At 40.3% G+C, this 14126-nt stretch overlaps 1 protein-coding gene across 1 annotated transcript; it reads right to left on the bottom strand.

Annotated features, from left to right (window-relative positions):
- Positions 1–3701: 3701 nt before the first annotated feature.
- Positions 3702–13633, bottom strand: vwa1 (von Willebrand factor A domain containing 1). The gene is made up of 6 exons (XM_022215462.2): positions 13243–13633; positions 9556–10113; positions 6947–7273; positions 5986–6261; positions 5397–5672; positions 3702–4716 (listed from the first exon to the last, which is right to left on the bottom strand). Exons 1-6 carry the CDS (start codon positions 13325–13327, stop codon positions 4688–4690), a joined length of 1551 nt encoding a protein of 516 aa, XP_022071154.2. The 5' UTR covers positions 13328–13633; the 3' UTR covers positions 3702–4687.
- Between the last annotated feature and the right edge of the window lie 493 nt (positions 13634–14126).

Here is a 14126-nt window from a genome sequence, read left to right as displayed (position 1 = left end):
AAGCAATACTCAGTGAGTATCTGCACAATTTGAGAATGGGTTTTTAAGGCCTATATAAAGGCACAAAAAAGGCCACCATTGTTAGTCCAGTGAACAGCATCATGCCGCGTCTATCACATGAACAACATCTCCGGGCGCTGGGTATGGTGGAGGCCGGTTTGAGCTACAGTGATGTAGCCAGGCGTATGGGCTGTTCCCAACCCACAATCAGAAGCCTGGTCCAAAGCATGCGCCGACGGGTTGCTGCCTGCATCGAAGCAAATGGAGGCCATACTCGATATTGACTGTTGTGACTTTGTGTTTGGCAGGTGCCGTTTTATTTTGTGAAATTCCTGATTTTGAAATCATTCTTGAAACTTTAGATTTTTGTTTCTGTATGCCAAAATGCTAAACAAATGATTCATATGAAGAAAATCCAGTTTCGGGCTTCAAAATAAAAATTACGTTGAAAAATATGGTCTCAAAGTTTCTATTGACTGTCAGTGTATATACACTGCTCAAAAAAAATTCAAGGAACACTTTTTAGTCTAAGTATTGCATCAAATCAATCAAATCAGTGAAACATGTGGGATACTGATCTGGTCAAGTAAGTAACTGAGGGGCTTTTTAGTCAGTTTCAGCTGCTTTGGTGTTCATAAAATTAACAACAGATGCACTAGAGAGGTAACAATGAGACAACTCCCAAAACAGGAATGAGTTTACAGGTGAAGGCCACTGACATTTTTTTCCTTCCTAATGTTTTCTGACTGTTTTTCACTAGTTTTGCATTTGGCTAGGGTAAGTGTCACTTCTGGTAGCATGAGGCGATACCTGGACCCTACAGAGGTTCCACAGACAGTCCAACTCCTCCAGAAGGTTTGCTGTGTCTCCCAGCACATTCTCAAGCGCATGGAGGAGATTTCAGGAGACAGGCAGTTAGTCTGGGAGAGCTTGACAGGGCTGTGGAAGGTCCTCAACCCATCAGCAGGACAGGTATCTGCTCCTTTGTGCAAGGAGGAACAGGATGAGCACTGCAATAGGTCTACAAAATGACCTCCAGCAGACCACTGGTGTGAATGTCTCTGATCAAACAATCAGAAAGAGATTTAATGAGAGTGGTCTGAGGACCCAGCGTCCTCTAGTGCCCGCTGTGCTCGCTGACTGGCACCGTGGAGCTCGGCTGGCAACACAGGAATTTGCAAGTCCACCACTGGTGCCCTGTGCTTTTTACAGATGAGAACAGGTTCACCCCTGTGACAGGCATGAAAGGGTCTGGAGAAGTCATGGAGAATGTTATGCTGCCTGTAACATTGTTCAACATGACCGGTTTGGTGGTGGGTCAATGATGGTCTGGGGAGGCATATCCATGGAGGGACGCACAGACCTCTACAGGCTGGACAATGGCATTCTGACTGCCATTAGGTATCAGGATGAAATCCTTTGACCCATTGTCAGACCCTACATTGGTGCAGTGGTCCTGGATTCCTTCTGGTGCACGACAATGCCCAGTCTTATGTGGTAAGAGAACTCATGCAGTTCCTGGAGGATGAAGGAACTGATACCATTAGCTGGCCCCCACGCTCACCTGACCTGAATCCAATAGAACACCTTTGGAACATTATGTTTTGTTCCATTCAACACCATCAGGTTGCTTCTCAGACTGTCCAGGAGCTCAGCGATGCCCTGGTCCAGTTCTGGGAGGAGATACCCCAGGACACCATCTGTCGTCTCATTCAGAGCTTGTCCCAGCATCGTCAGTCATGCATACAAGCACATGGAGGCCATACAAACTACTGAATACCATTTTGAGTTGCTGCCAAGGAATTTCAGCAAGATGGACTAGCCTGCCACATAAGTTTTTCACTTTGATTTTGGGGTGTCTTGAATTTAGCCCTCTTGGGGGGTTGATAATTTTCATTCCCATCAAACACTGTGGCACTTTTCATTCCTAACACATTATCCAGTCCATATCAATGCTAATATCCAGTTTGTTTTTTCCCTGTATTGAAATATGATGTATTTTCAAAGTGTTCCTTTAATTTTTTTGAGCAGTGTGTGTATGTATGTATGTATATATATATATATATATATACACACACACACACACACACACACACATATATATATACATATATGGTGTGAGAGAAGAGGATGCAGAAGACAGGGTTAGATGGAGGCAATTGATTCTCTGTGGCAGAGAAAACCCACGCATGCACAGGGAGAACATGCAAACTATATGCAGAAAGATCCCAGGCCCACCCCGGGATTTGAACCAGGGATCTTCTTGCTGTAAGACAAATGTGCTAACCACTACGGCACTGTGCAGCCCCTTTAGTTGAACAGTGTCACTTCTATCCAGAAGAGCCAAAGATACAACCAGAAGCTTGTGGACGTAAACCAAAAGAATCTGAGATGAAAATGGCCAAAGGATGTTTAGTCAGATATTACCATAACTGTATGTATATTTTTGGCCCAGAAGATGTTTTCATATTTTCAGAAAACCTGTAATAAATCTGTGAAGGACCAAATTGTATGATATTTTGGCCTCATGGGTTTCAATGATTCCATCACAGAAAATTCAGAGATACAGTAGTCACTGAAATCTAAAGACTACAATGATATATTTGGTCTTTATAAGTGGATGTAAACTTTTGTCTGTGACTGTATGTGCTTGGACGTAATTTTCCAACCCTAGTTAAAGTGATTTTTATGAGATAAGAAACCTGTGTAGTACCTTACATGTGATTTCATTTTCAGATCTTAATTTTCAGACTTATTTAGTTCAGCGTTTACAAGATTATTTAACCACTGTCCAACCACTGTGCATGAGCTGACCACGTGAAGAAACTTTCACTGACCTACAGGGGGAAACCTTGATACAGTTTTCATTTTCAGTCATTGTTTTTATTGCAGTTTGTTTGGTCAGTTTTTTTTGTGTACATAATCAGAAATGATCAAAATCTAGTTAACATTCTAGCTGTGTGTGTGAAGGTTGAGTAAAGTAGTATAGAAATAAAATGCACCACTATGTGTGTATCAAGCATCATATGCTACTAATAAATCTGTGATGTGAATTTGCTGTTATATGGCCTTTATTCCTAATTTTACGTGGAAAAAATGAAAGAAATTAAAGATACCTGAAAGATCCGTCATTGAAATGGATTCACAAAATGTGCCATTTCCCCACACTATATTGTACTCCGAAAGTTGTTCTTACCTTTATTTAATAATCCAAAAATGCAGATCCAAGACTCTGTGTTTCCCAGCAGTTGAAACGAAGCAAAAAAAGTAAACATAAATGCATTAAACAAAAATAGTGATGTTCTAAATACTTTTTCCTGGATAAAAGGGGAAGAACACAGAATTTAAAAAAGAGCAGTCTATATAAAGGTAAAAAGAGCCATGAAATCCTGAATTTTAGTCCTTAGTATGAGTCAGACTTCATAAGTGCTTAAAGCTACCCCTCCCATAATGCTTTTTGATAGCTTCTCTCTTCTGGCTTTATCTGCATGGTAAATTTTAATTTCAAAGTGTTTGTAGAGCTACAAAAGACTGTTTTCATTGGCTAAGTCCTCACCACTCCTAAGCTGCCTTTAAGATCAGTGTAGACCCTTTATAATACATTCATCTTTTCTCATACTAATTTGAATATTTATTCAGTATTTTTAGTCAGTAAAATTGTGGATACTGTGGATACAATAAAGAACTACAGTATATATATATAAACAAAATTATTTAGTGACTTTATTGAAAGCTTGTGTTAAATTTCAATGGTAGTCAACAAACATAAAACAACATATTGCTCAGTAAACAGTAAAAGATCAGCAGTAAGCCTGTAAAGATCCTTTCAGTAGGGGGCAGCAAAGACCGACAGTAAAAAGGTAACAGTCTCAAAATGTAAACAGCATTTCTGTAAATACTCTAAGCTATTAATTTTCATACTTACACGATTCTTTGATTAATAAATATGAATGATGGATTCATGTCAGACATTTGTGCAAGGCTACCCTCAGTTACACCCATCTGCATTAGCATTTCTGTAGTTTCAGGGCATGTGGTTGGTCTGTTTTTTTCAAAGTTCAAAGCAATCCTGAGGTTCCTGTTTTTGAGGACCACAATTTAATGTTGCCTTACTGCGCTCCAGTGTGCACACGCAAGTCTCCGATGTTGTCAAGCATGTGCTGACGGAGAAGTCACTAAAGTAGAAGACACAAGTATTCATTATAAATGTAAATCAGATGCTCTCTGGTAAAAAAAAAGAAAAAAAAGACAAAACTGAATTGCTGATTCCGGCACGTGGCCCACATATGGTGCAAAGCCGTTTTCGGAAACAAGCCACGTAAAACATTAACATTCCCAGCATGCCCTGCTCAGTCTCTGCAAAACAGACCTAAGAAATATCTCTCTCTTAAGTTTGCATCTTTACTGACACATTGTACTTTTACTACAGGTGTAAATGAGGTGAGACAGCAAAAACAGAAAAGCGGATCCTCTGTGTTGTAGATTAGAGAAGCCAACATGTGGCAATATTGTCCCAGACCTCTCTTAAGTGTCTATAGCTTCCACATGAGGGCTCAGTGAGCCAAGCCACAGCTCTCCTGGATGATATCCACAGAGGGGAAAGGCAGGGGAAAGAATAATGGATGAAGTCTGCATTCTTCTCACACAGCCTCCATGTTTAATAAGGTGCAACTGCAGATCAGGAGTGCTATGAATTGTAGCCATATGCTAATGCATCTGAAGGGAAGAGGAAAAACAGCAGCTGAGACACTGACATTTAGACATTTTTTCAAAAGCAAGACATAGTTATTTGTGTAGCACCTTTAAAGTCAGACAACATGCTTTACATAGGACACAATAACAAGTAAAAGAAACACAAAGCAAAATAATTGTTTTTCTCAAGTATGAATCCAACCATCAGACAACAAATGGAGTAGGTCTGTAGCTGTTCATTCAGTTCAACACAAACATGTTATAAAAACACATATTTTCTCACTTACTCCTGCTGGTATTGAGGCACACAGGAACCTTTTATTTGACTGAGTTTGGAGAGGATTATGTGTGATTTCTGCCTTCATTCCAATACACCAGAAACAATTTAAATTTCATTAGCGGTGCTGACAGCACATTTGAAAAGTTCAGTCTGTTGATCTCAAGAGACAGACACACCAAAACCTGAACAGTAAAATCAAAGCTGTTCACTTGACTCGATACTGAACCACTTCCAGTGAATGAGAAAATCGCTTTGTTACTAATTCAGAATTTTGGGAAACATTTTCATGAGATTTGCTTCTACTTTTAGAAAGAGAGATTGTATTTTTAAGTCTCTTTCAAACTACATCTTAATATATTAACTCGACTGGCTCTAAAATGCCATTTCATAAGATCAGCTGACTATCCACCCTGTCCACACTCACCTGAATGAAACTGTGCAGTGCAACACAGTCCATCTCCCCGTGCCGTACGGTAAATGGGTGACACACACACTCTAGCCGAAGGGGGGAGGTGGTTGAGTCGTGTTGACAGGGAGTCAGGTGGCAGATAGAGGGAGGAGCGCTGGCCGGGGACAGAGCTCTGCGGTGACTCCCAGGTGAGCCAGTAGCCCTTCAAACCAGCCACGCTGCCCTTCCAGTCGACTTGCACCGAGTCACTGCCCACCGTGGTGAGCTGGAGGTCTGCCAGGGCTGGGGTCACTATAGATGGAGACCACAGATAAGTTAGTCAGGGGATATTTCAAAAGGAAAGAGAGCTGAGAGGAAGTGACCTTGAATGAAAGAAGAACAGAAAAGTTGAAACTTTTTAACAGAACTGAGTAGATTGTACTGTGACTGTTTGGTTGGCTCCAGCTCCACTAACAACTCATAACTGCCCTTGGAGCAGTCAAACATGAATGGAACTGCTTGCAATTATCTGAAATTCAAGACACAGACAGGAGGCTGTGTAGGATTAGGATTAGTGCAGTAAACAGATCACCAAGTTTGACCAGATTTTCTTCATATAGCTCACCTTCCTGAGTGCACACTTTGACAGACATGGCATTCTCCTTTCCTGAGGCGTGCCGAGCACTGACAGTGACCAGGTAGGTGGTATCTGGTTGGAGGCCTCTGAGCAGAGTAGAGTTTTGCGTTGGGCCCACTGTAACAGCGTTGAGCTTGCCTCTGGGCAGGGCAGAATACTCAATGTAGTAACTTGTGACCGTCTCTGGCTGAAGAGGACCCCAGCTCACCCGAATGCTGTTTTGCTGCAACTCAGAGACTGTTACTACAGCTGGGCTCATCACCTCTGGAGAAATGATGTGAGGGAGATATCATTTTCATTTTACAGATATGTAATTTCTTCAGTAGGTATAATATCAATAAATAAATGTAATAAGAAAAAGATGCTATTTTTACATCTTTTAGTCAGTGGACAGTTCAGCTGAATAGGCAAAAATTAGAAAATGTAGTAGCAAATGGGAACATCATTCAATGTGTATGAAATAAAAGAAAAATATATATATATTTATGTATACCAGATGACATCTTCGGATTCTTTGTCCAACCATTCAGAACCACAGACCTCTTAATTTACAATGATATACTGATATAAATTATATATGATAAAAGCAGCAAATTGTCAAATTTGAGAGGCTGAAACCACTAAATGCCTGTCTACACTACAGGGTGTCCTGAAAGTCTGGATACATAGGCAAAAATACATATTTTCCAGAAATTAAATTTTTACCAGCATTTTATACAACATATTCATTTTTTAATATATTGAATTTAATATATATATATATGATAATTACTCCAATACATATTTATTGTAATAGCCATTTTAAATGTGTGGAGGCTAAAAAAATTATAGTTAAGGAGACTGTGCCCAGACTTTAGGGGACACCCTGTGTAACCCATGAAATGATTTTGTGCAGTAAGTGCACAATGAAGTGTTTATGACAGAATATGTAAATAAGATGTAAGCCAACCTGGCTTTGTCGTGAAGGTCACAGAGAGCGTGTTAAACACTTGTTCATTGGACTCTGGGGTCAGCGTTGCTGTATAGGTGGTGTCAGGCTTCAGGCCTGTTAGCAAGGCAGTGCTCGAACTTGCAGACTGTCGAAGTTTCTGGTACTGCGTTCCAAGAGTGCTCGTACTGGTCCCTGTCCCACCAGCACCTCCTGCTCCTCCAGTCACAACTGGGCTAAAGAGGATCTCATAGTGGCCACTCAGACCAGACAGAACAGGTCGCCAGTGGAGCGTGGCGGAGTTGGTAGAGATGTCTCGGACATGGATTCGCTCAGCTCGGATAATTTCTGTCAAAGACAGAATAAAGAGAAACAAAGTTTGTATGGGTCTTGTCAAGATTCAGAAACAAGCTGTAATTTTGCAAAGAGAAAGAAATGTGATTGTGACACAGAAGATGGCAAGACAGAGTGCTAAAAATGCTTTGGCTTCGAACAGCCACCCACGTAGACAGCCAGACTTGGGTTTCTAAATGCAGTCATAACCCTTGCATTAAGACAACTTGAAATAGCCAACCCAGTGAGGCCCTGCAACAAAATCACAAATGCCGCAGAGGCACTGGTATCAGTGCTTAGACACTCAGCTAGGACTGGTGCATTCCTCCTTGTTGTACACAAGCCTTTTTTATACGATGCATCATGTCTTACAGCTGCACTGTATGCTGTATAAATGCTGAGGTGTCCCTTGTGAGTGTAATAGCAGTTATATATAATATAATAGCAGTTTTATATATATATATATATATATATATATATAGATATATATATATATATATATATATATATATATATATATATGTGTGTATATATACAGGACTTTGCAAAAGTTCTGTTACACTTGTTGAGACATTCACGAAAATGAACACAAAGATTTTTTGGTGCGATAAGATAAAACTTTTGGGTGGCCACATTTCTGATTAATATTATCATTAACACATATACTGAAATATTTGGAAAATAAAAAATTATCTTATTGCACCAAAAAAATCTTTGTGTTCATTTTGTTGCATTTTGCAAGTGTAACAGAACTTTTGCAAAGCCCGGTATATATATATATATATATATATATATATATATATATATATATATATATATATATATATATATATGTATCATGGCTAGCATAGTGTTAGAGGATGTCGGGAGGGATGTTGAATCATTAATCCATTAATAGAAGGGCCTATCTCATTACAGTGACTCTTACACACAGACTCTCAGTGTCTGACCTTCTTATTTAGTCTCACTGTCTTCAGCAGCATGCGTGGAATCAGGGAGAAGCACAGAGACATGTAATACCTCTGAGTGGCAGGCCAATTGTGGGACTGTAGCTGTTTGAATGGAAATGGACATGAAAACCAATTTAACGTTAGTTTGACCAAATTATGAAAAGTATTGTCCCACTTTCCTAGTCCTACTTCTATGTACTGTATTCAGATATTTGTCTCTGAGATTCTGCCACAACAATAATACAGCAGAGGTTACTGAAATTTCAGTAGTATGCTGAAAATCTTGAAGAATCATTGTGGAGAAACTGTTGAGCTGTTGAGTTTTATTTACTAATTTTGAACCTCCGAATTTAAGTAAGAATCCCAAAGGTATATACTATATATTGTGCTGAATGTGGAGTCAGTTAGTCATCTTCCATTATTGGCCTTTCACAGATATATTGGCATCGATGTATAAGTTGCCTGATATGAGTTGATGTGAAAACTTTTGAAAAGTTTTGGGTAATTTAGAAGTGACATCATGACATAGATTGTCCAACAGAGGGGATCTATTGTTAGCCACTCTGAAACATGCTGAAGTGTTCTGTAGAATTAAAGATAACAGCAGGGACAAGTGATAATCCTCTTTGAAAAAACACTTTGGTGGGATAAATTTCCATTTAATGTTACAAGACAAAACTGTTTAACAATCACGACATTGGACACTTAATAACTATACATTCCTTATTCTGACTTTAAAGCTGTGGTAGGCAGTATACAGTATAAACAGTTTGGACAAAAAATCCGGAACAACAGTTCAGCATATTGTAATTTGAGTGTTCAGAGAGGAAACTAGATTTCTGCACCTTCTGTTTGGCTTTGTATTTAGGGTTTAGAAAATCAATAACAGACTTTCCAGATCAGATCATATGAGATAGCATAAAGAACAACAATTTCTGTGGTGGAAGTAGTGGTTGAATAGATTAAACAGAGGGCTTTCACTTGAAGACTGGGTTTGAATCCTGTGTGGTGCTGAAAATGAATGGTGACTTTTGCCTTGATTATTTTTGTGCATTTTAGGCAAGTGTTGTCTTTTTATTTATATAAAAAATGAATTGAAAAACATTTTGAAAAATGTATTTGGTATTCCCCAATATGTCTATCATTTTCAAGTCATTTGTCCTGTGCTTTCAAATCAATTTTCACTTAGAGACATGTAAAGAAATGTTGTGTTACTTAAATTTAAGTGTTTTTCAAACTGTGATCTCTTTTTTTAAAATCAGTGCTATTAATTATTGAAAAAGAACTAATTATCGGTGTTTCAAATTCCGTTCTCCATACCATGAAAGTCACGTATACTATACCTACCAATGATGGCATCCCGCAGGTCCTCTGTGATGATGCTCATGTCATCAATGTCCACAAAGTACAAGTGGTCTTCCACAGCTGGACTCACCACCTGCCTCAGCACCTGATAGTTGCCGTGCCCTGTGGACACCACCAGCACAGCCACACCCTCCTCCCGCAGCTCAGCCATTGGTCCAATCACATCCCCCGGTTTCACCCCATCTGTCAACCACACCAGCACTCTGGGGAGCCCTGCCCGGGCACCGTCCGCCGCTCCGGGTCGCAGGACCCACTCTTTAGCCATTTTCAGTGCATCCACTGTGTTAGTATCCCCTCTGAGAGGCTTGACGTTTGTCAGAGCCCCTTGGAGACCGCTTTGGGTGCTATATTTGTCAAAGCCAAACTCAAGGCGTGGTTTGGTTCCCACCTGAAGAAGTCCAACCCTCACCTGCTCCTCTCCCAGCGAAAAGGGGAGGAGGAGTTCAGATAGGAAGGCAAGCATGCGGGAGTGTTCATAGGATGACACGCTCCCAGAGGAGTCCACCAAGAAGAGGACGTCCCCCTCGCAGCAGTTCAGCACTGTGGAGGAAGAACAGAAATCATTAATACGCAAATCATGGAGAAACATCAGCATGTGCAACCTTTAGACACTGAAGTGGGAGCTATGTATAATTCCTTTCCTTTTTAGCCCACAGCTTTTTCCACAGGTCTCCTCTTTGCTTCCCTGACACACATATTTGGAATCTCCCTCCCTTTCCCCATCCACTGTCTTGGCGCAACACAGTCTCACAGTGACCTCAGCTTATACTGTCAGCACCAAAGCAACAGAAAATCAGAAGCAAACAACAAACAAGCAATTGTTGTGCAGATAAGGAGAACTGAAAACAGTCACAGGAACTACGCAATGAGGCTGGCATCACAGTCATTTAGGAAATGGACGATGGATGAAAGGCTTTCATACGCTGAGCCAGAGGGAGGATTTTTTTCTTCCCTCAATTTTCCATATTTCCTAACAAGAACCAAGGTTTAAGAGTGAATGTTAGAAGCGAAGGACAAAAAGGGAGGGAAAACAGTAGCTATTGGATATTAGTGGAAGAGAAAGTATAGAGGGGAGGTGGGACATGGGGAAATAAAAGGCGTTAAAAGCAGCAGGAATGAGATGGGGGGTTACGGGCAGTTCCATGTGAGAGACAAGGAGGAATGTTGGACAGCCATAAAGAGAGCAGAGCGAGGATGAAAACAGTAGCAGAGAATGAATCTAAAAGAAATACTGAGTTGCAGATCTTCAGAGTGTGCAGTCAGTCAAAGGAAAAGCTATTAAAAGCTCACATGGAGGCTTAAAGAGACGAAAAAAACAAACTCGTAGGAGACAGACACAGTTAGTGATGAAGACCATGGATTGGCACAAGACTACTCTGACTTAATATTACAGCAAATACAGTCAAAGAAATACATCCTGAGTCCTTCTTTTCTTTGGATGCCTCTTGTTTTTAAAGGTTAAACACATGAGATAGGGTGCTGGTAAGACTTTGAGGTGTTGAAAGCAGCGAGGCATGTATGCACACAAATCAAACATGTACACACACAGGCCAGCGTGAACTTTCTCCATTAGCCTGAAGAATTCTCTCCTGTTAGTTGTTAGCTGTGATACTGAGCAGACTCCTGCCTCAACCGTTGTGCAGGTCTTTATCTAGAAACCTTATGTTAACGTCTGGGGACAGCCGCTGTTTTCGCTGTTCATCTACTGAAAAGATGTGAAGCACAATAAATCTCAGTTATTGGTGCATTATTGGTATTCGAGCGATGCAAAAACCGCACGTGGAATCTTGTGAAACACACAGTGAGCAGAGCAGGTCTTGCAAATTGCAAAACATGAGGATACATTATGAGTCTAACTTTGACAGATACACAATAAATCCTGAGCAGTAGTGGTTTGGTAGGCTGTACTTGTAGAAAAGTAGCATAGATATCTGGACCACACACAAGGAAAGACAAATATAAACAGATGTACTGCAGAAGATGAGAGGAATTTCTACTGTATATGCTTCAATCAAGAACATATCTCTAAAATGTAATTGTCCAAAATAATAGTGGTAAAGAATCTTGATCTCAGCATTGGCCAAAATAATTTTGACTATCATACTGACCACAACCATGCAGCAATAATCAATTGTAAAAGTTTCAAATATTTCAGCTACAGAAAGAAAGAAGTTGACCAAAAACCACAAGTCCACCACATGAGGCAACACATCTAAGTAGTTTGAGCATTTAGAACAGCAACACAAAGCTTATGATGAGTGCAAAGTCAGGTAGATCTGAATGCCAAAAGCAACAAAAAAACAACTACATTACTTGGGTAAGGTAGCAAACAGTTCACACCCAAAAAGAGTCATCACAGTAAAAAAGAAAAAGAAACAAAAAGAGTCATCACAGTAAAAAGAAAAAGAAAAAAGAAGAGTTTATTCAGCATTTGAAGTTTATTTTCTAAGCGAATAAACCCCCACCTACAAAATCAGCCCAGTCATTCTAAAATTATTTTTTTCCAAATAGTTATTCTGTTGAAAATCCATGTCAGTGTAATCCACATCAAAGAAAAACAAAAAATGAAAAAAAAGGTCTTTTTTCCTCTATATCATGCAGCTCTACTAATAACTAAAATCTAGCTTCTGTCTCAGTGGATGAAAAAAGATCTTTACTCAACAAGGATGACAACATATACAGCAAGCACACTTATAAAAAGCCCAGTTACTGCCAGATAAGTTGTCTCATCAGGAGTCTATTAATGGAAAGCACCAGCATCTTACAATCTGCTATGCAAACCCAGACATAAAGATCCAGTCCCCGAAAACAAACCCATCGGTGTCACTGGCACCAAGTTTAGCCGCCCAGTCACTTCTTGGTCATGAGATTTGCTGCAGGGCATAAAGGCGCCACTGTCAGAACAGATGATAACTTCTGTTTTGTTGTGTTTGATACAAACTCCAAAACCAGAGTCACTGAACAGAACTGATTACGATAAAAAAGCATGCTTTGGCATCAAAATAAACTCACAGAGGAGCGCCTCAGCTCTACATCAAGATGTGGTTAGTGACCCTCATGTAAGATGTTTTATTGTACAAAAGATTCTTCATCTCTTTTTTCTTTTCTCCATAGATTGTGAATCAAATGACAATAAACTGTTAGCAGTAGTGCTGGAGACTGCTTTGTTTTCGACTCAGAAAAAAAAAACTCCTGTTAAGCTGAGATTTCATCACCTGACAATAATGTGGGAATTCAACCCTTTTCCAGAGTGATATGTGGAGGACCTGAAGCTTTACCTTCAGGACCCCTAGGTGGTTCCATGAATATGCCCCGTATTGGGAATCACTGCCCCAGGCTGTGGGATTTCATCATTTGGCAATTCCTTTCCTGAAGTCCTGCCATTTCACTGAGAACACTGGTGTAATATCAACCCCACCCTGATTCACCCCAGACAGTCCCTCCACCTACTGCAGCAGCATTGACTCCCAATGACACAGTTACTGTAGCTCATATTAATGCCTTTAAATGACATAAATCATCAGCAAATGGGTAAAATGTGATGGAAATGGAGAACTTATTATTTAATTCTGAAGTCTTTTAGTGTTATTTTGATTCTCAGGTGCGGATACGTCGATTTGTGACACCTTTCTCTATAATAAAAGCAACAGATCTCACATTGACCCTTACCTCCCTCAGGTTGGGGGTTCTGTGCAGCCGATTGCCTTAGGAGCAAGCACAGCAGCATCCATGTGAACAACAATTTGCCTTCCATCTCAACGGGTATGGATTAGTTCCAGTGAATATATTACAAATGTTCCGGCTTCTGGAGTCAACCATATATCCAGGCGGAGGAGCGCGCTCTCAGTCGCTAAATCTCACCCAGAGGTACCATTTGTGTGAGTTCCAACCAGACAGACTTCTTCCTATATTTCGTCCTCATTGAGCATGATCAGCCGGATCCGGACACTCTAGAGCTTAAACTTAAACTGAAAGCAACACTTCCAGCCCTGTGCGCAAAGTTTGGACGCTCCTCGCAAATGCGCCTCGCTTGCGCTCAGGTCGTGAAAAACTAAACATGATCAACCAATACAAGCTTTCCGGCGTCGTTTTCACAATAAGACTCAAAATCTTTTCCTTGAAAACTTCGACAGCAATCTGATCTGCCAAAATATAGCTGATTGGAGCGTGAACGGTATTTCAGAGGAGGCGGGTATCTGTGATTTTTGACAGCATTGTGATTTAATGCGAGCTTCAATCTTCAGTGAGATCAAGCTGCTGAAACGTTAACTTCGGAGTCCTACAACACAGTTAAAACACCCGAATGTTGAAAAATAAACTGTATGTATCTATGAAAGAGGCTGTGGTGGCGCTCACAATTTATTCATTGAAGGATTTATGCAAACAGTTTCAAACCTGGGATCTGAGTGGAACAGCTGACCTGGAGACACAACATAATTTACCATCACATCCTGGATTTATACAGTTATTGCTGCTGCCACATCCCTCTCACTTTGAAGAATGCTGCAATTACGTTTTTCCTTAACAGGCATAAATTGAAAATAGGAGGTCCA

Source organism: Acanthochromis polyacanthus, chromosome 6 (genome assembly GCF_021347895.1).
Source record: "Acanthochromis polyacanthus isolate Apoly-LR-REF ecotype Palm Island chromosome 6, KAUST_Apoly_ChrSc, whole genome shotgun sequence".
Classification (NCBI taxonomy): Eukaryota; Metazoa; Chordata; class Actinopteri; family Pomacentridae; genus Acanthochromis; species Acanthochromis polyacanthus.
Note: the sequence above shows the minus strand (reverse complement) of the source record. Positions and strands in the feature narration are given on the sequence as shown.

Coding starts and splice junctions, on each gene's coding strand:
- vwa1 (XM_022215462.2), bottom strand. CDS start 13,327: ATGGAAGGCAAATTGTTGTTCACATGGATGCTGCTGTGCTTGCTCCTA. Junction 6,262..6,946: donor GACCTTCACGACAAAGCCAG/GTTGGCTTACAT, acceptor TCATTTCTCCAG/AGGTGATGAGCCCAGCTGTA. Junction 5,673..5,985: donor CAAAGTGTGCACTCAGGAAG/GTGAGCTATATG, acceptor CTCCATCTATAG/TGACCCCAGCCCTGGCAGAC.